The following is a 27,951-nucleotide window of genomic DNA, read 5'->3' as shown; positions in this document are numbered from 1 at the left end:
TCACAATGATTCATGAAGTTAAGCTAACGATGCAGAAAGTTGAATGATGCGGACACGTTTGTTACTGGGCATTTTTTAATACATTTCTACCTTTGGGACTTGTTTATATTGACAAATGTGACGTTTCACACCGCAATATTGATCAATTATTACCATGTGCGTCAAGCTTGTGTGCTATTGCGTGCTTGGCTGTTGTGTAGCTGCTAGCTCCTAGTAGCCTATAGCCTACCATGTTTACCTTTTGTTAATGACTTGACTAAAATAGAAGAAAGTGTGTGCTTGTTGGAGGACATTTACAAGTTTTACATTTGGATTAGTTGTGATTAATCGCAGTGAATTCCTTGCATGTGTAATTTAAATAAAAAAAACAAAAAAAAAACAATATTTTGACACAAATGCAATTTTATTGTAAGAATGTCATTCAGGAACAGGGAGCAAAAAAGTCACTCATCTTTGCACCGACGTTTAAGTAACTATCAGCGGTAAAGGAGCATATAATCAGTATGTATACATGATTAATGCAATGTTCCTGATTAATGTGTTAACAGCCCTGAGTGTTATTTTTCCTTTTGTTATTATTATTTGTTTTTTGACATGTTTAAAATGAACTACTAAAACTAAAAAAAAAATAATCCTGTTTTTAGTTTTTCTTTCCCCTTCCTCTCCCTCTCTTGCTTTTTGCGCCGCGTCCTCTCACGTTCGCCTTAAACACGGATCGTGCCGTAACCATAGCAACTCGCGCGTAATCCTCGTCGTCGTCTTCGGAGCTGCTGTGACTCCTCCTACTCGAGTTCTGCGGTACTATCTTTGTAACCTTGGAGCGGTCCTGAGTGGAGCCGCTCACAGCGCTCGGAGACACAATCCCAGTGTCTTCACTTCCTTGTGAACTTAAGAACCCTCCCCTGACCACACATCCATCACCATCGTCACCTTTCCTCTGCTCCGCGGTCTTGCCCTTCTTGGGTTTGGACGGAGACACGATTGCTTCTTCGTCGTCTTCCTCCCCTCTCTCCTTCCTCTTCATGCAGGTGATGGCACGGCGGAGTCGCTGGCTTTGGACGGCCTGCTTCTCCTGTTGCTCCATGCGGAAGAAGGAGTCGATCCTCAGCTGGGTCTACACCACAACAGAGCAGGGATGATGGAATTTGTGAATAAAAACATAATACAATGATTTGCAAATCCTTTTCAACTTATATTCGATTGAATAGACTGCAAAGACAAGATATTTAATGTTCCAACTGAGAATTTTTTTTTGTGTGTGCAAATAATCATTATCTTAGATTTTAATGGCAGCAACACATTGCAAAAAAGTTGTCACAGAGGCATTTTTACCACTGTGTTACATGGCCTTTCCTTTTAACAACACTCAGTAAACGTCTGGGAACTGAGGAGACAGTTGTTCAACAGTCCGGGGTCTCTGTTGAGGTATTTTAGGCTTCATATTGCGCCACACATTTTCAATGGGAGACAGGTCTGGACTACAGGCAGGCCAGTCTAGTACCCGCACTCTTTTACTATGAAGCCACGCTGTTGTAACACGTGGCTTTGGCATTGTCTTGCTGAAATAAGCAGGGGCGTCCATGATAACCGTGCTTGGATGGCAACATATGTTGCTCCAAAAACTGTATGTACCTTTCAGCATTAATGGTGTCTTCACAGATGTGTAAGTTACCCATGTCTTGGGCACTAATACACCCCCATATCATCACACATGCTGGCTTTTCAACATTGCGCCTATAACAATCCTGATGTTTTTTCCCACGACGTCCGCAGTTTCCAAAAACAATTTGAAATGTGGACTCGTCAGACCACAGAACACTTTTCCACTTTGCATCAGTCCATCTTAGATGAGCTCGGGCTGGGTGTTGTTGATAAATGGCTTTCGCTTTGCATAGTAGAGTTTTGACTTGCACTTGCAGATGTAGCGACAAACTGTAGTTACTGAGAGTGGTTTTCTGAAGTGTTCCTGAGCCCATGTGGTGATATCCTTTACACACTGATGTCACTTTTTGATGCAGTACCGCCTGAGGGATCGAAGGTCTGTAATATCATCGCTTACGTGCAGTGATTCCTCCAGATTCTCTGAACCTTTTGATGAAAATAAATTTAAATATTTAACATTGTAGTAGTATTTAACTCTATTCCCTAAACGGTCAACAGTTACATCTGATATTTATTTTTCACTTTTTACTCAAGGTAACAATTTTCACCTCCAATATGATATCAATATTGATACCATACAATATCAACAGGAATGGCAAGTTAATTTATTATTTCGTGGTGTGGAATGTTAAAAAAGATTTGATCAAGTAGTTATGAAAAACACTATTTATTATTCACCATCTGAAATGGACTTAGGCCGTCTTTAAATTGAAGTGGAGTGGTAATGTGTTTTTGGCAACACGTTTGTTACTGCATACGTCCTAACACGCTTCTGCCTTGGAGACTTTGTCTGTGTAAGTAATATGCAACTGTAATTATTTGATACTTGTTTAAATTGACGGATTTTAGACCACAATATCGTGCAATGGTTATAACGCATGTCTAGCTTGTGTGCTATTGTGTGCTTCGCTGTTGTGTAGCTGCTAGCTCCTAGTAAGTAGCCTATAGTCTAACATGTTTAACTTTTGTAAATGACTTGACTAAAACAGAATAAACGGTGTGCTTATTGGAGGACATTTAGATGTCCAGCTTTGCACAAATAAACACTCTGCTGGACTGCTTGTATCGGACATTTTAGATGCAAGCCGATATCATCAGATACAATACTTGTTTTTTTTTGCTGATATCAGACCGGGACAGCCCTAGTAGTAGTAGTAGTAGTAGTTCGGGTTGCAAATATTATTAGATTACCTCGATTAGTGCATGTATCGGAGCTTATTTCGGAGATTTTAGATGCAAGTCGATATCGTCCGATACTTCCTTTTTTGCAGATACCGGACTAATGTCCGATATCAATACCACAAGTAAAAGCGCTGTAGAAGTGCTTGTATCAAAGCACTTGAGATTAAGGCCAATATTATTCAATACTTGATTTTTTTGGCTGATATCGGACAGATATCCGATAACAATTTTACAAGCAAAAGCGCGACAGGACTTCTTGTATCGGAACACTTGAGATTCAGGAAGATATAATTCAATACCGGTTTAGTTTTTTTCCCCGATCTGATATCCAATATCAATATTGGATCAGGACCCTCCTTCTTTTAAAATACATTTCTTAATAAAAAGTGATATCGGTATTGATATCTGCCAATCTCACTCGTGGATAATCAGAATCGGAATCGGAAGCATCAAACACAGATTGAAAAATCCCTACTTGTTAAAAATAATTAATAAGAAACTATATCTTTATTGCTAGTGTGATTCATCTCAATTAAGTATTTTAATGGCTTGACAGCCCTAATTTCAGTATTAAGTTTTTAACCATCTTTATCAAAGTGCTGGCACTCACAACTTTATTTGGCCCCAACTTGGCTTATATTCCTTCAAAAAAGCACATAACAAGACGTGGGACTCGTTGGGCTCGGACATCAACATTTTTCGTCCATATCGTATTTTCCTAAAAGTGGGGCGTACCAAAACTGAGCTGTGGTTAAAGTTGTTGAGGTCAAAAGGAAAATGAAAGCCGTTGTGTGAAAGTCACCTGCTGAGTGTTGAGCTGCTTGATCACGGGCTGAAGAGTCTCGGTGGTTCTTTGAGCGCTCCAACCAAAACGAGTTTGGCAGAAAGTTCACGGCTGGGTCAAGGAAAGTGCACACCGACGATATTCTCCTGCGGTTATTCCATCAAGAACATGGAAGGATATTCTTTGATCATGTCCAGTTGCGGGCGCCCCCAGCTGAAGGAGCCATCCGATTGGTCGATGGCGGGCTGCAGGTACGCCTGAGCCACCGCGGGGTTTGGGAAGCCAGGCTGAAGTTTGAGCTCCCTCAGCTTCTTCTTCACTTTGGTGTCGCGAGGATTGGTGGTCAAACGCTTTTTCTCTTGAGCCTCCGACCACCACTTGCTGCCGACACAAAGCAACATTATGACTGTCAGGTTCAAACACTGATGACATTTATTAAACAAGACAAGAGGCAAAGAATTAAACAGAGACAGAATTCAATTTGGACTCAATATTGAGGAGAGTCGTCTGTACACTGTACCCCTGTACAGTAGAGATGCGCGGTTTGCGGACACAACCGCGGATAATCCGCGGGTCGGGCGGGTGCATGACGAAAAAAATTGATTTTAAATAGATTCGGGCGGGTGGCGGTTTAACCAATTCAGAAAAAAAAATACGTACCGTATTTTTCGGACTATATATCGCAGTTTTTTTCATTGTTTGGCCATGGGTGCGACGTATACTCCGGAGCGACTAATGTGGGAAATTATTAACACATTATTGTAAAATATCAAATAATATTATTTATCTCATTCGCGTCAGCGACGAAGCAAATGGCAGCCATCGTCACACACACGCCAACCAATAAGAATTTGGCGGGGGCGGGTCATGGCAGAGATGCATTGTGGGTTTTGGAATGCTAACTGCTATACGCTACTGCCGGAGCTATTAAAATGGACCACATCAACGTTGGCGGTAACTTATAAAAACTGAGAAAGACTGAACTAAAATGGCACCGAAAAGGAAATCATGTACTGCAGATTACAAGCTGGACGTAGTGAAATATGCAGCAGAAAACAGCGATCGAGCAGCCATCGTCACACACACGCCAACCAATAAGAATTCGGCGGGGGCGGGTCATGGCAGAGATGCATTGTGGGTTTTGGAATGCTAACTGCTCAGTCTTCTTTCTGCCTTGCATCGTCCATATTAGATATATAACAACGGGTGGGTGGCGGGCGGTTGTGGTTTTGATAAAATGTTAGTTCGGGTGGATGGCGGGTGGATGGCGGGTGGATGACGACTTTTGTGATGCGGTTGCGGATGAAATAATTGCCTATCCGCGCATCTCTACTGTACAGTATCTCAGCACGCTCTGCCAAAAGATTGCACGCCTCCTTCTTTTATTGGACCCTCCCCGACCACATGGCCACCGTTGTTTCCAAAGGACAAAGGTGGCAAAAAGTTCACAGAAAAGGTCGTAAACAATTCACAGAAAAGGTCAGTTCAAAAAGAGTTCGTAAAATAGTTCAAAAAGGACCGTAAAATAGTTCAAAAAGACGTTCGTAAACCAGTTCAAAAAGGAGGTTCAAAAAGAGGTCGTCTGGAAATTGGGCAGATCCTGTCTTCTCTCAGCTCTGAAGTCCTTGGGTTAGAACAATATCTTTCTGTTGATTACCATACATGAAAGAACACAGGAACACCTTCATCTTGCTTTCCCCCCCTACACAGTGGAGTTTTACCAGCCTTACTCTTGGTAGGTTTCAAAGACAGCTTTTGTCTTCGCACAATACCCTCAATGTAACACAAAATTTTTGTTATAATTTAGAAACAATTATTCTAACAATGACATCACAGCTAATATTATAGTTATTTGTCTGTGTGTTCAGTACAGTTGTTGGATGTAAATATATACATTAAAATATATCTATATAATGAAAACATATATACAATTCATTCATAGATAGTACTGTAACCCCTTGATTACCACTGCTAATTGGCTGCTGACTGTGGTAGGTGGATTTTAAACTTAGACTTAGACAAACTTTATTGATCCACAAGGGAAATTGTTCCTTTAGAAAAAAATCCGCTCCTCCATCTTTGTGCCGGCACGCCATCCCCGGGGCTTTTTCTGTACTTCCACGGGAATGTCCGGCGGCGATCTCCATAGCGCTGGCAAGGAGAGCGCAGACAGCTCCTCGGTATTGTAAACAAAGGCCTGGATGCTCAAATGTTCAAAGCCAAACACAAAACGGCCCGGAAAGAAAAATAAGGAAAGTAATGAAAACACACAATAGCGCCCAAGAACCATAATTAGTGGTTTATGGAAAAGATAAGTGATAAAAAAAAGCAAAAAAAAGTAGAGAATAATATCAAAAAATAAAGTAAAATGAAGGAATTCAAAGGAGAAGGTGAAGTGTCTTGCTCAAAGACACAACGGACGTGACGAGGTTGGTAGAAGGTGGGGATCGAACCAGGAACCCTCAGGTTGCTGGCACGGCCACTCTCCCAACCGCGCCACGCCGTCCCCAAAGACGTGATGAAAGGATAAAGCAGGGACCCACTACTTACTTATCTTGTATTGTTTATTCAACTCGTCCTAAAAGTACCTTCTTATAATGCTATTCTAAGATAGTCAAATAATACACAAAGTATAGCACGGCTAATCGCTAGCTGGCAACTACAACTCTGGAAACTAGAGCGCTAATCGCAAGCTGACAACCAGTGTGTTGGTCACTATCTGCAACTACAACGCTAATCTCTAGCGGGAAGCTAGTGTGCTAATTGTCAGCTGGTAGACTGTGCCGCTGATTGCTAGTTGGAAACTGGAGCGCTAATCGCTAGCTTCTAACTAGAGCGTTATCTGGCAAGTACAGCGCTAATCGCAAGCTGGCAGCGTGTGCAAAAATTCACTAGCTGGCAACAAAAGTGCAAAGTTCTAGCTGGCAACTAGTGCGCTAATAGCCAGCTGGTAGCTCGTGCCGCTAATTGCTAGCTGGCAACGAGAGCGCTAAGCAATTCTTGGCACAGGCTGCCAGCTAGCGATATCTTAATTTAGGCCAAAAATACACACAGGAGGAAGGGGATTCATATGGTCTCATTCGTCGCGGTTTACCTGACACATGAAACGTGACGAACTGCGGTGGGTGCATTATCCACTTCGGCAGTACAATGTTGAACATCTTCAAATGTGTTTTGCGGCAATTCCAACTTGGACCACAGTGTCAGTTGCAATGCAGAGTGGCGCTTTCCACCATTTTCAGCAAACTGCATTGCAAAATGATTGAACCCCTCTTCCCCTCACGCGGCGTCCACCCAGGAATGAGATCATATGAATCTCTTCCCAACTGTAGAATATGTAAAAAATAAAAATAAAATAAATTTAAAAAAAATAAATAAATAAAAAAAAAAATAAATAAAAAAAAAAATATATATATATATATATATATATATATAAATCTGCAAAAGAGTGAAGGCCCAATCTTGCAATGGACGAATAATGAAATGCAATAATACTAATAATATTAATATTAATAATAATAATATCAATACTACTACTACTACTAATAATAATAATATTAATAATAATCAATCAATCAATCAATCAATGTTTATTTATACAGCCCTAAATCACAAGTGTCTCAAAGGGCTGTACAAGCCACAACAACATCCTCGGTACAGAGCCCACATAATAATATTAATAATAACACTAAAAATAATAATACTAATAATAATAGTAGCTGTGCATATTATCAGTTGTTAGAATTGAACATAGATAATTAGATTTATACATTAATGGACAAAAGGAAGATCTATTATAGGAATACTTTCTTAATTGAATCATTCTATTTTGGACGTGTTGCATCTATGCTTCCAACTTTAGTAGAAGATCCTTGTCTGTCCCAGCATGACAACATCCATAAAACGTCTGACCTCGATGGACCTGATCTGGGACTGACATACACATACAGTATGTATACAGTATATACAAATACATATATGCACATATATATACACACATACATATATGTATACAGTATATACTATAGAGTCCAACATGTCGTGGAATCTCTCCCAAGCTATGTAATGTAGCGCTGGTGTCCCAATACTGCTATTATTTAGTGTTTGCTCAATTTTGTGAGTGCCTGTTGATGTCAACACACCTGAACTCTGTGAGTGGCTCCAGTCCAGGGCCTGGGAACTCATTCAGTATTTCCATGCCGGTCACATAACCCACCCCGGGCACGCCCTCCGTGTAGTCGCTTCCCAGCAGGTACGCCAGGTTGATGAGTTTGATCCTGTCCAAACCTGGGACACAAAGGGGACAGGGGACATGGTGACGGGGGGCCCAGACGTTATGTCAGCTAAAAAGTCCACCACCCCAGCAGCTGTTACTGACATGTCAGATGTAAAGATATCAGATAATATATATCATCTCACATGTTCAGAGCATTTGTCAACACGGTTTAGATTTACTGCAAAATATGCATGCAGGATCTTGGCAAGTGCAATATGGTTTGGTATCAACAAGGAGAACAAAATTGGAGATGTAGAACTATACTGCTGCTTTATCTGTACTGGCGCTTACATTGCGGTCTGCACGTTGGACGGTAACCTAAGGAATTCATGGTCAGATGTTTTTCCATTCACCAAGGAATGTTGCTTGATGGATTATTATAGGGATGGAACACTTTATGGAAAAAAACAAAAACCAACCCCTTTGGTTGATCCAATATTAGGGATGGGCGATATCGCCGAAAATAGGGCTATCCAAACTTTTTGACTTTGGGACCAAAAATTTGGTCGAGGGTTGAAATCCGACTGCATGTGAAGCTGATATAATATAATGGATATATAATTAATACCATTGGATATTAAGAGTAAGTGAAAGTTCGACTCCGACCTTGTTTACTTCTGTGATGACCTCCTTAACGTTTTGTAATCCATCAAAAATATCAAGCCGCTTAAATGCGCCAAACATGGATAAGTGTGGAGATTGTAATTTTCCCCACTATGCTTTGTAATGGATTAAAACAGGTGTAATTTAGAATTTTTTTTATGGTGAAAGGACATTTTATAATATCCACAAAGTTCTGTTGACAATTTGTGTTGGTTGGATTGTTATTTTTTGTACCATGACTCAGGAAGGCTGTTTGCATTGGGTCAAATAAGGTTCCATTCAGATCATAATCATGATCATACACCATTCATGCCGCTGTTGTTAGGCAACAGACCAAACACCCCGATGCCCTCGTTCTCATTTCGGGTGACTTTAATCATGCTTCTTTGGACTCAATTTTACCCACTTTTCACCAATATGTGCACTGTGCAACACGGGGCGATAAAACTCTGGACCTACAGTATGCTTTTTTTTTTTTAGGAACAATTTCCCTTGTGGATCAATAAAGTTTGTCTAAGTCTGTAATTAAAGATGGGGAAAACTCATGTTGTCCACTAGATGGCGACACGATAGCAGCAATTAAGTCATTAGACTTTTAAAATGAATACAGTCTCCCTGCAGGCAAGATTACTTGATAAACTCATGACTTTTCCCGGGCCAATTTGAAGACGTCAGTGGGCCGCACTTACACGCGGGCTGTAGTTTGGAAACCCCTGGCCCAAAATCTATATTCCCATATAGATTGCCGCGTCCTGCAATAACCATAGTTATCACTATATGTTATTGTATATAAATGATATTAGAAGCATTTCAAGAAGGTTTACAAAGGCTCATAATTTAACTGCTGAGGTATCCTATATTATAAAATGTACAGTTCTATTATTTTCTCAAAATCATTTTTAATCTATTTGCTAAATTACTGTTAATATATATTTACTTTTTGTTTTAACATGTTCTATCTACACTTATGTTAAAATGTAATAAAACACTTATTCTTCTGTTTTGATACTTTACATTAGTTCTGGGCGATACTACAAATTTTGTGTATCGATCCGATACAAAGTAATTTTCAAGATCATTGAATTATGAAATTTTTGATTATAATCAGACAAAAACAGGATGGTTGTGTAACAATATGAATTAATGATTTACATTACTTCCTATTATTGGCTCTGATTCTGGTCGTGTTGTAGTGGCCGGATGAATACATGGCAATGACACTTTGAAAATCTTCTGGGCTACCATTGAGTACTGTAATGTACAGTATAACAGACTTAAGGCTACGATATTGGGAGAAACAACTGTAAAGGTTATTTTATGTTTGGAGGGCTGTAATTACAGTAAAAAAACATATACAGCTTCTTTATGCTCAAACTATGGAAATATTAAATTTATTAATAATAATTATTTGTGGAAATCATTGCATCAGGGTCATGTTTGGTCCCAATTAACTGCGATAAACGACTGTACATTATCATGGTACATTATTATGCTTTGACTTGTATTGTATCAATAAATATAAGGACTATTCCATTTAATTCAAAGGGCCCTATATTATTATTTAAGATGTTTTAGTAAGGACCACAACAGTTAAATAGTACTGGTGGATTATTGGGACATGTAGTAATTTCTGGGGCGATCAAAAGAAAAACAAAGTACACTAAACCGAACCGAGAACTGCGTCATAACCCCGCAGTAAGATCCGAGACAAATACAGTAAACATAGATTATAATCATGGCTGCCACTGACCCAGCTGGTTCTGGAGGTCACTGAACTGGTAGTGCTCCACATATTTGTTCTGGCTGAAGAAGTTCTTGTAGACGTGTCGCCCTCCAAACAGCCAGACATCGGAGTCGTCCGTGATGGTCCCGTTGGTGTGGTCGGTTCGATCCAGCGCGGCGCACTGCGCCTCCGCCTCCATCGGCGCCACGAGGAAGGGAATTCCAAACAGCCGCAGGAGCTCCTGATTAGAGATGGCCGATACCGATCATTAGTAGTCAAGGAGGCCGATATTCATTTGCAGTAAAAGTTAGCTAAAAATGGCTAGTAAAGGTCTGAACAGTTGATTAAAAACAAAAAAGAATTGGGGCAAACGTCAGACTGGTTCTATGGGGCGCCAATGTTCTTAATTTAGCACTAAACAACGTTGAGGGATTTCGCAAACCCTTTATTACGTGTGTCTAATGCTGCGGGTCAAAGGAGCATTAACATTTGCATTTTAGAATATGGAAAATCTCATGGTAAAATTGGTAAAAATATGGGATTTTTTCAAATCAATTAAAAATAATATAATTCCATGTCCTGGACTCGGACAAAGGTTCTCTACATCAGTGGTCCCCAACCTTTTTGTAGCTGGGGACCGGTCAACGCTTGAAAATTTGTCCCACGAACCGGGGGGGGGGGGGGGGGGGGGGTGATATATATATATTTTTTTTTCATAAAGAAATACAATCATGTGTGCTTACGGACTGTATCCCTGCAGACTGTATTGATCTATATTGATATATAATGTGTATATTGTGTTTTTTATGTTGATTTAATTTAAAAAAATAAAATAAAATAAAATAAATAAATTTAAATTACATTTCTTGCACGGCCCGGTACCAATCGGTCCGCGGACCGGTACCGGGCCGTGGCCCGGTGGTTGGGGACCACTGCTCTACATCACAATAACTTACCATCCACACAATCACAATTTTATATCATGTTATCGATAAATAAAAACAATTCAGGGCTCCTTCACGTAGATTATAGTCGGGACATTTTTCAAGCTGGCTGACATCATTTCTTCCTGGATGTTACAGAAAGTATGAGAATGTGTGAGCTGCTGCCTGCTCTTCTTTACTTATATAATCATCTCCTATTTGTTAAGATATTTACACAGAGTTAGAATTTTTGGCAGGGATATATTTTCTGTCTTCTTCATGTAATTTTCTGTAGAGTATCTGTTATTCTTAAATTATTAAAACCAACAAAAAAAAGAGCTCCTGCAAAAAAGGTCACTTTTCTCATTCAGGGCAAAAGGTATGTTGCTTGAGTACTGGGTAATTACTATCTACTTCACAATTTTTATTTTTTTAAATACCCGTATTTTCCGGACTATGGGATTATAAAGCGCACTGCTGATGAGCGGGTCTAGTCAGGTTTATTTTCATACAAAAGGCGCACCGGATTATAGGGTGCATTAAAGGGGTCATATTATTATTTTTTTCTACATTTAAAACACTTTTTTGTGGTCTACATCAGTGGTCCCCAACCACCGGGCCGCGGCCCGGTCCGCGGACCGATTGGTACCGGGCCGCACAAGAATTAAAAAAAAAAAAAAAAAAAAATTTTTTTTTTTTTTATGAAATCAACATAAAAAACACAATATATACATTCTATATCAATATAGATCAATACAGCCTGCAGGGATACAGTCCGTAAGCACACATGATTGTGTTTATTTATGTAAAAAAAAAAAAAAAAAAAAAAAATGTTTTAAATTTTTTTTAAGATAATATGTCTTACCTTATACACACACACCATAATAATACTCGTATGCTGAAGCACAGTACAATCCATCAAGCGGTGCGGCTTCATAGCTTACCAAAGTCCTACTAAAACATTTTGATGGATTTTTGAGCGCCGTGTAATGTTCTATTTTTTCAATGGAACATATAACATTTTGGCGTTGTTTACTTGAGTCATATTGCAGTCTACACATATCTCTTATGTGTGACTGCCATCTACTGGTCACACTTATCATTTCACCATGTACCAAATAAAATAGCTTCGAGGTCGGCAAGCACAACCAAAATGATTCCGTACATTAGGCGCACTGTCGGGTTTTGAGAAAATGAAAGGAATTTAAGTGCGCCTTATAGTCCGAAAAATACAGTATATTATATTTGCTGATGTACTTATATTGTAGTGTCTTAAAAAAAACTCATACCGATTAAAAAAGGCTGATACACGTCAAAACATCCAATATCGGCGCGGTTAATCGGTCGATCATTACAACCTGATACATTCATTTATCCACGCATTTTAATACTGGCAGTGTTGGTGATGGGTCCCACTTGCAAACACGTGGACTAAGCAAGACGCCAAAGGGTCATTCAATCATATTAGTAGTTGGGGCCATTTTGGTTTACCTGCGTCTCCAGGCACATCTGCCCTGTGACGGAGTTGGCCATCCTCTCCTGCTGCTGTTTCTGCTCCCTCAGGCTGCTCTGTTCCACCTGCAGGCAACTCTCCAGAGACTGCAGCTCAGCCTGCAACACAGAGTGCACCACCGCTACTTCAATGTGGGAATGCAGCTACGCAGACACTGCAGAACCTAAGGGAAAACTTTGATAAATTGCATATATATGGGTTCTAACCAAAACAATTTAATCCACTAAGCATCACTATATTGTTTAGGATACTGTGTATCAGGGGGTCTCAATTCGATATTGATAACTGTCTGATATCAACAACAAAAAATCAAGTATCGGATGATACCCAATATTATGTTAAAGCCTCGATACGACCAGTCCTGAAGATGTGGAGAACTAGTTAAGATCTAAATGTCCTCCAATAAACACACAAGGTAGTCAAGTCCCTTACAAAACATAGTAGGCAATAGGCTACTGGGAGCTAGCAGCGACAACAGCTGAGCACACAATAGCACACAAGCTAGACATACGTAATTCGTAGAGGTGGGAATCTTTGGGCATCTCATGAATCAATCCGATTCAGAATAGGTGCTCGATTCAAATCGATTCTTGCAATGTATTACTTGGTATAATATTTGTCATAAAGCCTTTTCAAAACAGGTTAAAAAACCTCCTTTTGGTTGCTGACGTATGACGTACGGAGATGGCCTAAAAACGTCTTTTTAAAAATGTACTCTTAAGAAAAAAAACTTTTTTTTTAAAGATCGATTTTTAAAAATGATCAATTTTGAACAAAAATTGCAATTGAGATTTTGAATTAATTTCTTTGAGCACCCCCTAGTAAGAAGTGTCTTTAATTGAACAATATGAACGCAATTGTTAATATAAACAAGTATCAAATAATTGACTTACACATACAAAATCTCCGAGGCCGAAGCGTATCAGAAAGTATCCAGTAACAAACGTGTCCGCATCATTCCAATTACTGCGTCGTGAACTTAACTTAATGAATCATTGTGGCCACTAGATGTCGCCAATAAGGTTAGTGTTTTTCATACCTACCATTTGTTCTGGGTAATTTCTCTTGATCAAGCCTTTTCTAACATTCCACACTACAAAAGTGTTTACCGTGATCTGTGCTGATAATGCAGTGGATTAATATCCGTATCGGCCTATATTCAAGGCTCCAATATCGGTATTGTGCCGTGAGCGAAAAGGTTGTATCGAGACACCTTCAGTGTATATGTGCCATAAAAGTGGCTCCACAAAACAACTGAAAAAGACATGATAACTCCGTCATAATTAAAGAAAGACATATTATACAGTTTTGTGACCAAAAACAGCTCTGTAGTGACGGCAGCCATTTAGGAGGGTTGGGTATAAATTAAGGCAAGGATACCGATACAGATAATTTTGTTTGAAATACATTTTTAGTTTTAAGAAGAAACGTGTGATTTAGGTTTTCTATGTGAGTTACCACATCCAAATCGTCCCATTCGTTGACTGCAGGAGGTGGGCGGGACTCCTCCAACTCTTCTTCCACCTCGGTGTGCATTTTATCGTCTTCTTCTTCCTCCGACTTCAGAGACTCTGCAGGACTTCCGGGTGCTTTGGACGGACTTCCTGCTCCTTGCGTGGTCTGATCTTCACGGACCTCCTCTTCGTGGTCGTCCTCTGATACTTCAAAGAAGCTGTCTGGAACAAAGAACGACGGATATGTTGAGGACTCTCAATCGGCCTACTCTGAATCCGGTCGCTACCTTCTGATTCGCTGTCTTCCTCGCCGATGGATTCGTTAGTCCGCTGCTCAGGTTTTTCACGCAGCTGCACGGACACGCGAGCCTCAGGATGGGCGTGATGCTCCTTCTCAAACGTCAGACCCTGTGCCGAGTCTCCTCTCTCATCCACTTTCTTTGTCGGACTAGGACTTCCTGTCCTTACATCCTCCAGTTTGGCTTTAAGCACCTCGTTCTTCACCCCATCATAACATTCAGCGTTCGATTCCCAAATATCTGCTGCAAAGTGAAAAGCTTTGTTTCTCTTTCCAATGACTTGGTCCATATCTTCCGAGCTAACACCTAACAAGTCGCCAGGTACAGTTTTGGCTGCAGGGATCTTTGTAAGGTCAGACTTTTCTCTGATTGGTTCATTTTCTTCGTCAGAGCTGCTGATTACTATTTGTGACTTAGCGGTAGATTTGTTGCTCATTGTCCCGTGCTTTGCTTCTTCTTCCTCCTCCTCAGCCAGAGCTTGTTGGATGGCGAGCATCGTACGTGGAGAAATGCGACCGTCTGTCCTCTCCTGCTCCACGTTCGTTTCCACATCAGAGTCGTCGCTCATGGCCGCCTGGATAGCCTTCAGTGTGCGAGGCGAAGGTGGCGACGCTTGTTTCGACACCGAAGGCTTACAGTCTTCTGACGAGGAAACTTGCTTTTTATCTTCTTCCTCTGACACCGGTTGCCAAAGAGGCTCTGGCTTGCCCACTGCTCGCTTTTGAAAGGCTGAATTTCCAGTCCATGCGGCCGTGGCAGGCTGGCTTTCTGGGGGATTTTTAGTTTTGTTGGAGCCTGCACAGCAAAAACAAGACATCAATAAAAACAGGGAAGAGTACCGTATTTTTCGGACTATAAAAGGTACACTTAAAGGCCTACTGAAACCCACTACTACCGACCACGCAGTCTGATAGTTTATATATTAATGATGAAATCTTAACATTGCAACACATGCCAATACGGCCGGGTTAACTTATAAAGTGCAATTTAAAATTTCCCGCGAAATTTCCGGTTGAAAACGTCTATGTATGATGACGTATGCGCGTGACGTCAATGGTTGAAACGGAAGTATTCGGACACCATTGTATCCAATACAAAAAGCTCTGTTTTCATCTCAGAATTCCACAGTATTCTGGACATCTGTGTTGGTGAATCTTTTGCAATTTGTTTAATGAACAATGAAGACTGCAAAGAAGAAAGTTGTAGGTGGGATCGGTGTATTAGCGGCTGGCTGCAGCAACACAACCAGGAGGACTTTGATTTGGATAGCAGACGCGCTATCCGACGCTAGCCGCCGACCGCACGGATGATCGGGTGAAGTCCTTCGTCGCTCCGTCGATCGCTGGAATGCAGGTGAGCACGGGTGTTGATGAGCAGATGAGGGCTGGCTGGCGTAGGTGGATAGCTAATGTTTTTAGCATAGCTCTGTGAGGTCCCGTTGCTAAGTTAGCTTCAATGGCGTCGTTAGCAACACCATTGTTAAGCTTCGCCATGCTGGAAAGCATTAACCCTGTATTTACAAGTCCATGGTTTAATAGTATTGTTGATTTTCTGTCTATCCTTCCAGTCAGGGGCTTATTTCTTTTGTTTCTATATGCAGTTAAGCCCGATGCTATCACGTTAGCTCCGTAGCTAAAGTGTTTCGCCGATGTATTGTCGTGGAGATAAAAGTCACTGTGAATGTCCTCGACTCTCATTTTCAAGAGGATATAGTATCCGAGGTGGTTTAAAATACAAATCCGTGATCCACAATAGAAAAAGGAGAGAGTGTGGAATCCAATGAGCCAGCTTGTACCTAAGTTACGGTCAGAGCGAAAAAAGATGCGTCCTGCACTGCACTCTAGTCCTTCACTCTCACGTTCCTCATCCACGAATCTTTCATCCTGGTTCAAATTAATGGGGTAATCGTCGCTTTCTCGGTCCGAATCGCTCTCGCTGCTGGTGTAAACAATGGGGAAATGTGAGGAGCCTTTCAAACTGTGACGTCACGCTACTTCCGGTACAGGCAAGGCTTTTTTTTATCAGCGACCAAAAGTTGCGAACTTTATCGTCGATGTTCTCTACTAAATCCTTTCAGCAAAAATATGGCAATATTGCGAAATGATCAAGTATGACACATAGAATGGATCTGCTATCCCCGTTTAAATAAAAACATTTCATTTCAGTAGGCCTTTAAAATCCTTTCATTTTCTCAAAACCCGACAGTGTGCTTTATAACCCGGTGCGCCTAATGTACAGAACAGCCGTTAGTGATTATTTTACTAATGGAGAAATATGAGCAACATCTTGCAGAATGATGAACTATATTCACAATAATAAATTATTGATTTGAAAAAAATACCTCTCTGACAGTGTTGATAAACACTAAGACAATACTGGAGCTTACACATTCATTTCAGTTCTGGTGTTCTATTACCTGTGAATGACACACACTTTAAAGAAAAAAACCTAAGAGTGTCCCAATACAACTTTTTCTCTTACAATTCGATACCGACATTGAGGACTTGAGTATTGGCCCGTCTCCATATTAATCCCATTTGATAGCACAAATCAAAATACATATTGTTATTATTTTGTAGTGTGGAATGTTAGAAAAGGCTTATCCAATTCATCAGAGAACAATGGTAGCTATGAAAAACACCAACCTTATGACAGACTTATGCTGAATTGGAGCGTTATTTTGTTTCTTGGCGACACCTAGTGGTCACATGAATTCATTACATTAAGCTCATGACGCAGTAAATTGAATGAGGCGGACACGTTTGTTACGGTACACTTTTTAACATGCTTCTCCCGGGGAAAAGTGGTATGTGTAAGCAATATGCAATTATAAATATTTGATACTTGTTTATATTAACAAATGTGCTTTTTTAAACTGCAATATTGTTCAATGAAGGACATTTTTATTAGGTATGTCTGTTGTGTAGCTGCTAGCCCATTGTAGCCTATAGCCTACCATGTTTACCTTTGGAAAATGACTTGACTAAAATAGAATAAAAGACAAACTTGTGTGCTTATTGGAGGACCTTTAGATGCTAACTGGCTGTCCTTGTTCCCCTTGGATGGGTAACGACCTCACCTTTAATGAGGATGTAGTGGGAGTTATCTTCGGAGACAAGTCGACGTGACTCAACGTCGAGACTCTCTTGGTCCTGCCCGTAGAGCTGCGCCGTGCTGCCGGCACTGCTCTGGTTCATCTCTTTCTCCACTCCTTCCAGACGTTGATTCAGCTTGTTCCTGTGCAACAAGCCGGCCAGCTGGTACTGAGAGAAGTCAGCAGACAGCTAGGGGATAACGCAGACGTTAAGATGTTTAGGCACGTCTACGTAAGCTGCGAACGCACGGGTTGAAATACCTCGGGAGGTTTGTGGTAGAGGGTTCTGCGCCTTTTGGAAAACTCCTTCATGTCTTTGAGTAGCTCATGTTTCATCTCCAAAGGAAGGCAGGCGAACTCCTCAGAGTTGATGTCCACAGAGTTGGGGTCTGGGTACAGCTCTTCCTCCTGAGAGATGGAATTCAATTCAAAGTGAGAAAAGTGGACACGACCAAGGAGCTGGTCATCGACTTCAAGAAGAAAATGACCCCTGTGGAGCCCATCGACATCCAGGGTCGGGAGGTGGCAGTAGTGGGGCAGTACAAGTACCTGGGAGTCCATTTGAACAGCAGACTGGACTGGAAGGATAACAGCAAAGCTGTATACAAGAAGGGCATGAGCAGACTCTTTTTCCTGAGGAAACTTAGGTTTTTTAATGTGTGCAGCAAGCTGTTGGAGATCTTTTATCAGTCTGTTATGGCCAGCGCCCTGTGCTTTGCAGTGGTTTGTTGGGGGAGCAGCACCAGCAAAAGGGACTTAAACCGGATTGACAAACTGATCTGGAAAGCCGGCCAAACTATTGGCACGCAGTTTGTGTCAGTGAGGGGCAGGAGGACACTGGACAAACTGCTCGCCATCATGGACAATCCTGCCCACCCACTCCACCAGACAATTGAGGGACAGCGGAGCTCATACTCCAACAGGCTCCTTCAGCTTCGTTCCCACAGTGTTCGATTCAAGAACTCCTTCATTCCGCACTCCATCCAGCTGTATAATCACTCGCCATACAGCAATAGATGATATCTGTCTATTACCTGACACCTTCTATGTTAGCTACCTCTCTTTGTTTATAATGTATATTTTCTGCTGGATCTACTCTCTATTTTATGCTGCCCTTTTTTTTGCTGCAGCTGTTACATATACTTTATACCATTGTACATGGTAATTGGGATTTGTTATATATTGTATATATTATATAAAAACATAATAATAATATATCAGTATATATTATAAACTGTATATATACCGGTAATAGGGCTGCGAATTTTTGGGTGTCCCATGATTCGATTCAATATCGATTCTTGGGGTCACGATTCGATTATAAATCGATTTTTTCGATTCAACGCGATTCTCGATTAAAAAATGATATTTTTCCAATTAAAAACAATTCTCTATTCATTCAATACATAGATTTCAGCAGGATCTACCCCAGTCTGCTGACATGCAAGAAGAGTAGTAGATTTTTGTAAAAATCTTTTATAATTGTAAAGGACAATGTTTTATCAAATGATTGCAATAATGTAAATTTGTTTTAACTATTAAATTAACCAAAAATATGACTTATTTTATCTTTGTGAAAATATTGGACACAGTGTGTTGTCAAGCTTATGAGATGCGATGCAAGTGTAAGCCACTGTGACACTATTCATTTTTATTTTTTTTATAAATGTCTAATGATAATGTCAATGAGGGATTTTGAATCACTGCTATGTTGAAATTGTTACTAATATTGATACTGTTGTTGATAATATTCATTTTTGTTTCACCACTTTTGGATTGTTCTGTGTCGTGTTTGTGTCTCCTCTCAATTGCTCTGTTTATTGCAGTTCTGAGTGTTGCTGGGTCGGGTTTGGTTTTGGAATTGGATTGCATTGTTATGGTATTGCTGTGTATTGTTTTGTTGGATTGATTAAAAAAAAAAAAAGGAGAAAAAAAAAACGATTTTTAAAAAATGAGAATCGAAACTGAATCATGCAAGGTGAGAATGGCGATTTGAATTCGAATCGATTTTTTCCCACACCCCTAATATATAATATGTAAATATTACATATTTTTTATATTTTATATTGCTACTATGGTACATTTTTTTGTCTACTTTATACCTGCATTATCTTTTATCCTTTGTAACTGAGCTACTGTGTGGAACAATTTCCCTTAATGCTGACAACATTGGCACTTATTTCACAGTTCTGGACCTAAAAATGGCGCCTGCAGGTTAAATTGCGCCCAAAATAGACAGTATTGATTTTAGGCTTGTTTTCTAATGAGTTTCAGCACATTTTGGAACGCCCACTTTTAACTCAAAATGTGGGCGGGCCGACATTAGCCAGCTGACGTCACCTTCAGAAGACTGGAGGCGATTTCATATTGTGTATTATGTGTTTTGGTGGCATCTTCATCCCAAATTACAATATTTTGAATTTGAAGGAATGATCAAATATGTCTGTCAGATGCATTGTTGCAGGCGGTAGCAATACAACTAAAGAAAGGGTGGTTTTAAAATGTTTTCTTATTCAATAAAGGAATGTCCAGAAAAAGCTAAAGTATTTTAAATATTAGAGATCTCAAACGTAATTAGATTACATAGGAGACAGTTCACGCTGCGGACAGAAAGAAGGAGAAAAGAAAGAAGAGCGACAAAGAAAACTTTCAGATTCTTCCATTGCTTTTGGGAATGACAAAAAAAGGAGGAGGGGTAGGGGCGAACTGTCCCGGTCGAGAAGGGGCGAAAAGCGGGAAGAGGATGAGCAAAAAAACCTATTTGATTGTGATATTAGCAAAATCAGGAATGTCTTAATTAAACATGAAAAAGGCAGGACCAATCACAAAAGAAACCCATTTTTTCAAAAGACAAACACAATATCAATTAGTGATCTTCAAACATCAGAACAGTCTTTGTCTCCTGCTCTAGGACCTCTGGGGGGTACTGGAGATACATCTCCGCCGAACTTCCGGAATGTATCAAAGCCATAAAAGTTTCTTAACTTTGACAAAAACATGTCAATGAAGTGAGAATAAGCATAACAACATAAATCAGATGAGGATTGTTACTTAGACTCAAATTGATAGAAAAGAGATTACTACTACTTTATACCTTTTGTTTTCGTCCTCTTTTTGTGCCCTTGTGTGCATTATCCTTTCCAGCCTTACCCTTTCCATTTTTTGTAACTGAGCTACTGTGTGGAACAATTACCCTTGTGGATCAATAAAGTTTGTCTAAGTATAAGTCTAAAATATGAATGTTGCTACGATAGAGGCAGCCTGCATACATTTTCAGACAATGGGAAAATGAGGAAAGTATGGACCTTTACAGTCGAACTGGATAGGACAGACCAATCGAGAGAAGTGTAATTAATTAGTCGGAATTCAAAGAGGAAGGTTTTTTTGGTACGAGCCAAATGCGATTCCGAAAATCAGGATCTTAGAAGCTGCTGAAAATCACTCAAGAACAAGTGAAAAAGAAGGTAAGACACTAGTATTCTGTTTTGCGTCCTCTTTCTAGAGATGTTTTCATGGAAATAATTGAGGAAATGCTGAAAGAGCATGAATCAACAGGCTGTAGTGTCTATGGAAGAGCAGGGGAGTCTGGAAATTATTTTATATTTCTTCAGTTCTCAAGGACAAAAACATGCAATGAAGTGATGAAAATAATACTTTCACATGCCTTTATCAACACGGTCTATGGGCTCCAGTTCTGTAGATGACGTCACACCAAAGACATGTCGAGTATGGCGATAAAGACGGGGCGTTTCAAGTACAATTAATTATCTACCGATTACTCAAAAACTGATTGATATTATGGGAAATGACTGCCAGATTAATTTTAGAAGCAAAATAAATATATACATAGAACTTGTTAGTGAAATTTTGGTCATCTCGGCCCTATGGGTCTTTTAAGTATACCTGCACAATCTCATGAGGCTTGACTTCATGACCATATAACTAGAGATGTCGATAAATGCTTTATAATGTAATATCGGAAATGATTGGTATCGGTTTCAACCTCCCGATTTTCCCGGGAGACTCCCGAATTTCAGTGCCCCTTCCCGAAAATCTCCCGGGGCATACCATTCTCCCAATTTCCACCCGGTCAACATTATTGGGGGCGTGCCTTAAAAGGCACTGCCTTTAGCGTCCTCTACAACAGTGGTCCCCAACCTTTTTGTAGCTGCGGACCGGTCAAACGCTTGAAAATTTGTCCCACGGACGGGGGGACGGGGACGGGGGGGGGGGGGGGGGGTGTAGGCATTTAAAAAAAAAAAAAAAAAAAAAACAGTTTTTTTTTTTTTTTACATAAATAAATACAATCATGTGTGCTTACGGACTGTATCCCTGCAGACAGTATTGATCTATATTGATATATAATGTATATATTGTGTTTTTTAATGTTGATTTCATTTAAAAAAAATAAAATAAAATAAAAAAAATTATAAAATAAAATTTAAATTCTTGTGCGGCCCGGTACCCAATCGGCCGCGGACGTACCGCGGACCGGACGGCCGCGGCCCGGTCGGTTGGGGACCACTGCTCTACAACCTGTAGTCAAGTCCGCTTTTCCTCCATACAAAACAGCGTGCCGGCCCAGTCACATAATATATGTGGCTTTTACACATACATAAGTGAATGCAAGGCGGGTGGCCGTAAAAACAACTTTAACACTGTTACAAATATGCGCCACAATGTGAACCCACACCAAACAAGAATGACAAAAACATTTCGGGAGAACATCCGCACCGTAACACGACATAAACACAACAGAACAAATACCCAGAACCCCTTGCTGCACTAACCTCCTTCCGGACGCTACAATATACACTCCCCGCCACCACCAATCCCCCCCCCCCCCCCCCCCCGCCCCCACATCTCCCGAATTTGGAGGTCTAAAGGATGGCAAGTATGCTCTAGTATACTCTGGACTGAAGTTGTGTGCCTTCATTGTTTTTGTAGCTGTTGTTTTGAGGCATGTTTAAAAAAAATAAAAAATTATGCACTTTGTGAATTAGGGTATTAGGATTATCTCAGGGAGAGCATGTCCCAAATTCAAGCTGCTGTTTTGAGGCATGTTAAAAAAAAATAATGGACTTTGTGGGCTTCAATAATAAATATGGCAGTGCCAGGTCGGCACTTTTTTCCATAGCTGGAGTTGAAGTTGTTCTCTTATTTTGGAAAACCTTGTTTTGATTGATTGATTGAAACTTGTATTAGTAGATTGCACAGTACAGTACATATTCCGTACAATTGACCACTAAATGGTAACACCCCAAAAAGTTTTTCAACTTGTTTAAGTCGGGGTCCATGTTAATCAATTCATAGTAAAGTTACTTTGTTTAATGCATCCAGCGGGGCATCACAACAAAATTAGGCATAATGATGTGTTAATTCCACGACTGTATATATCGGTATCGGTTGATATCGGAATCGGTAATTAAGAGTTGGACAATATCGGAATATCGGCAAAAAAGCCATTGTCGGACATCTCTACATATAACTTATTCAGTGCCTTAATTTCTTTTACCTCAGACATCTGCTCCGCCATATCCTCATCGTCGTTCTCTTCCTCCTCCTCTGAGCTTTGACAAAGAAGAAACAAAGCATTTACATTGCAACTTGAAATGGAGAAAATCTGATTCAAGCAGGAGGGTACTATTTTTTTATTTGAATTCACAAAGAAACGCACATTCTGTGCTTCTGACATGTTTTTCGACTCCTCCTCTGCAGGCGGCAGAGCTGGTAGAACATACATGTCATCCTCCTCGTTCCTTCCTCACATTGGAGAGGCTGGGTAGAGGATCCTTACTGGGGGAAGATGTGCAAATATAGTGGTTATGCTTGAACTCTATGTTGATAATATTAGGACATTCCCCCACCCCCTTTAAAGAGAGAGTCCTCCCCAAGTTATTTAGTTCTAAGGCTTTCTAAACCGGGGGTCAGCAACCTGCGGCTCTACACCACATGCGGCTCTCTAGCGGCGCCCTGGTGGCTCCATGGAGCTTTTTCAAAAATGTATGGAAATGGCAAAAAAATAGGGTGAAAAATATGTTTTTTTTGTAATATGGTTTCGGTAGGAGGACAAACATGACACAAACCTTCCTAATTGTTATAAAGTCCACTGTTTAATATGTTTGTGTTTATGCTTCACTGATGAGAGTATTTGGCGAGCGCCGTTTTGTCCTACTAATTTTCAGCGGGCCCTTGAACTCACCATTGTGTGGACTGTGAGTCAACAGTTTGTTTACATGTACCAACTTCTCCGACGCTGCCACGGAAAGACATGTTTTATGCCACTCCTTCTTTGTTTCATTTTGTCCACCAAACCTTTTATGCTGTGCAGGAATGCACAAAGGTTAGCTTTGTTGATGTTACTGACTTGTGTGGAGTGCTAATCAGGCATATTTGGTCACTGCCTGACTGCAAGCTAATCGATGGTAACATGCTATTTAGGCTAGCTGTATGTACATATAGCATCATTATGCCTCATTTGTAGCTATATTTGAGCTCATTTAATTTCCTTTACTTTTGTGTATTTAGTTTATTTTTCCATGTTTCATGACACATTACCTGTATGTAATATTGGCTGCATATCTGTTGTTCCAGACCACAGCAAACGTTACCCAGCTTGCAAAGATTGTAATAAATCCATTAGAAGAAGCCTTTTCCTTTAACTTGGACACACACATTTATACCATTGGCCGTTCTAAGACAGTCATTTCCATGAGTTATTTCACCCTTTAAGAAGTGTTACTAATATTTTACAATGTTGTAAAAATGTGTAGAATAAATATTACATTTCAACATTTCTGTCAACGAAGATTTGCGTCAGCCTGGGACACAGTCATTTTGATAGTAGGCTAATATAGACACTTACATCATGTGTAGTCTTCATTATAACACTTGTATAAGACTTTTAAAGTCATTTTGATAGTAGGCTAATATAGACACTTACATCATGTGTAGTCTTCATTATAACACTTATACAAGACTTTTAAAGTCATTTTGATAGTAGGCTAGTATAAATAATATGGACACTTACACCATGTGTTGTCTTCATTATAACACTTGTATAAGACTTTTAAAGTCATTTTGATAGTAGGCTAATATAGACACTTACATCATGTGTAGTTTTCATTATAACACTTATATAAGACTTTTAAAGTCATTTTGATAGTAGGCTAATATAAATAATATGGACACTTACACCATGTGTTGTCTTCATTATAACACTTGTACAAGACGTTTAAAGTCATTTTGATAGTAGGCTGATATAGACACTTACATCATGTGTTGTCTTCATTATAACACTTATATAAGACTTTTAAAGTCATTTTGATAGTAGGCTAATATAGACACTTACATCAAGTGTTGTCTTCGTTATAACACTTATATAAGACTTTTAAAGTCATTTTGATAGTAGGCTAATATAAATAATATGGACACTTAAACCATGTGTTGTCTTCATTATAACACTTATATAAGACTTTTAAAGTCATTTTGATAGTAGGCTAATATAGACACTTACACCATGTGTTGTCTTCGTTATAACACTTATATAAGACTTTTAAAGTCATTTTGATAGTAGGCTAATATAGACACTTACACCATGTGTTGTCTTCGTTATAACACTTATATAAGACTTTTAAAGTCATTTTGATAGTAGGCTGATATAGACACTTACATCATGTGTTGTCTTCATTATAACACTTATATAAGACTTTTAAAGTCATTTTGATAGTAGGCTAATATAAATAATATAGAAATAATATGGACACTTACACCATGTGTTGTCTTCATTATAACACTTAAAAAGACTTTTAAAGTCATTTTGATAGTAGGCTAATATAAATAATATAGACACTTACACCATGTGTTGTCTTCATTATAACACTTGTATAAGACTTTTAAAGTCATTTTGATAGTAGGCTAGTATAGACACATCATGTGTTGTCTTCATTATAACACTTCTATAAGACTTTTACAGTAATTTTGATAGTAGGCGAATATAGACACTTACATCACGTGTTGCCTCCATTATAACACTTATATAAGTCTTTTAATTTTTTGCGGCTCCAGACCGATTACTTTTTTGTATTTGTGGTTGCCGAGAAGTACTAAAATTGAATAGTAACAATTATTCTACAAAAAGGAGTAAGTACAAACAATTGTGATACCAGCGCTGGAGAGACAAAACCGGGTTATCTAAAAGGTCGAAGCTATCTTTAAAATGGTCGCCCGTCTCTCATGCTTTTGTCCTTGACGAGTATCGAAACTGAAAGTTAACTGGACGTGTGTGTGCCGAGCATACACACATTCTGGTACTTCATGACACCATTGAACTAAGAGAAAATAATTGATATGCCATTTACTTCTTGTCTCCAAGCACAGCTTTGATAGCTTGTCTCTTCAGGAAAGTCTTGAGGAGCTTCTCATTCGTCTTTTTGGACTCTTGGCTCAACTCTTCCTTCCTCTGCCTCCTCAAGGCCTACAAAGATAAAAAGTAATGAGACGTGTCTAATTTGGGGAGAAAAGGTGTGGACCTACCAGCGTTTGCTTCTTCAATAGTGGAGCATCACCATCAAACACGAAGACCGGGCGGATGCGGAAAAAGAGCAGCTTGCAGATGCGGTGGAAGAGAGTGAGGAGGTGGGCGTTGTGGACACTGTTGCCGTCACGGTCCCGCACGCCCTTCACTGCCTGATTCAGCCATATACTGATATCTAGTGGTGCCGGGTTAAGCTGCAACTTTAACATGGGGTGACTCAACGGGGAAATCAAACAAAGCAATAACATCATTCGGTTTAAAAATAAATACAACAAAACATATTTTTGATCGGGAGGAAACAAATTATCGTAGAATATTTATACAAACTTGGTTTATTATTGGGAGTACGTGTTGATGTAATTAATATGATGTATGCCAGGGGTGTCCAAAGCGCGGCCCTAGGGATATTTGCATCCCGCATCTAGTTTTTTATGGGCCCGCGACATATCCTAAAGACCAAATAAAAAACATTCCGGATTAGAACATGACACAGAAAACTGGAATATGCCATTTTGGGAGAAATTCAGTGTGAATGCTAAATTGGGCAAGCCGCTGAAATGAGCAAGCCGAACTTAAATGCTAATGTTAGCATGCTACCAGTTAGCATGTGTCAAGTTATATGACTGAGGTGGCTAAAAAAAAGTTAGCATGTTAATGTTAGTATGCTAGAACGGCCTGACTCCGTTGCTCCCTCTCCCTCCCCTCTGTTGCAAGTTTTGTTGATTCTATGTAACTTGTTTATGTGTGCTATGACTATGACGTTGTTTTCCCTTGGCCTCAGTCTGGAGCCCCTCCCTGGAGTCCAGACTTTGACTGAATATGTTTTTACTCTCCCCCAGGGCTCAGAAAATCTGCAGAGACTCCTCCCACCCCCACCAAGGACTGTTTTCACTGCTGGACTCTAGAAAGAGGTTCCGCAGCCTCCGTAGCAGAACCTCCAGGTTCTGTAACAGCTTCTTCCTTCAGGCCGTAAGACTCTTGAACGCATCAAAATAATTCCCTCAATTCTCTTCCCCCCCCCCCCAAAACGGATTAACTCGCTGGAACATAAAGAGAATATAACATACATCCATAAACGTGGATGCATATGCAAAAGTGCAATATATTTATCTGTACAGTAATCTATTTATTTATATCTGCACCTTATTGCTCTTTTATTCTGCCGTACAACGAGCTAATGCAACAAAATGTTGTTCTTATCTGTACTGTAAAGTTAAAATTTGAATGACAACAAAAGGAAGTCTAAGTCTCTAGTCTAGTTCAAGATATGGTTGTTGTATTCAGATAGTTTAACATGTATTGATTGTCCTATATTGTGTTGATTTAGTGTTTTTAATGTACAAAAGTAAGTGGCCCCCACATCCTTTCATTATTTTTAATGCGGTCCTCGCTGGAAAAAAGTTTGGACACCCCTGATGTATCCTTAATAATATACTAAATATTGTCAAGTATCAGGTGATAATGCATATCAATAATCAGATTATGATGGGGAAAGACAAGGTAAGCTTCTTTTCTTTCAATATTATTATTGTTGTTGCAGATGAATCATAGATTATGTTTTGTTTGCAATGTATAGATAAAGAGCATTTACATTACATCCATCCATCCATTTTCTACCGCTTGTCCCTTTCGGGTACATCACACTTTAAAACAAGATCAGATCCCACAAGTTAGGATACCGACAGCAAGAATCTTTCCCTCCAGTGTCTCAGGGTTGATGGGTTTCCCTGTGCTCTCCAGCAGCCTCCAAAGTCCGTGAACTCCCATGGCTTCTACTATAACAACACAATATGAACAAAATCACGTCAAAACGCCACAATAATATAAACAGTTCGCCACCTTGTCAACAATGCACCCGTCCAAGTGCTCGACGAGCAACAACTGACGGTGCTAATAAAAGGT

The 27,951-nt window shown here is 39.8% G+C and overlaps 1 protein-coding gene across 1 annotated transcript; it reads right to left on the bottom strand.

The window, feature by feature from the left end:
* Positions 1-389: 389 nt before the first annotated feature.
* On the bottom strand, positions 390-27,946 carry ercc5 (excision repair cross-complementation group 5). The gene is given in 17 exon segments (XM_062035317.1): positions 390-1,114; positions 3,647-3,731; positions 3,809-4,009; positions 7,771-7,915; positions 10,258-10,471; positions 12,645-12,764; positions 14,125-14,342; positions 14,408-15,214; positions 17,499-17,703; positions 17,775-17,921; positions 23,029-23,083; positions 23,207-23,271; positions 23,273-23,309; positions 25,874-25,989; positions 26,049-26,224; positions 27,729-27,824; positions 27,889-27,946. Coding segments are annotated over 16 exon segments (3,153 nt in total). The 5' UTR covers positions 27,817-27,824; positions 27,889-27,946; the 3' UTR covers positions 390-640.
* Positions 27,947-27,951: the final 5 nt, after the last annotated feature.

This window comes from Entelurus aequoreus, linkage group LG02 (genome assembly GCF_033978785.1).
Source record: "Entelurus aequoreus isolate RoL-2023_Sb linkage group LG02, RoL_Eaeq_v1.1, whole genome shotgun sequence".
NCBI lineage: Eukaryota > Metazoa > Chordata > Actinopteri > Syngnathiformes > Syngnathidae > Entelurus > Entelurus aequoreus.
Note: the sequence above shows the minus strand (reverse complement) of the source record. Positions and strands in the feature narration are given on the sequence as shown.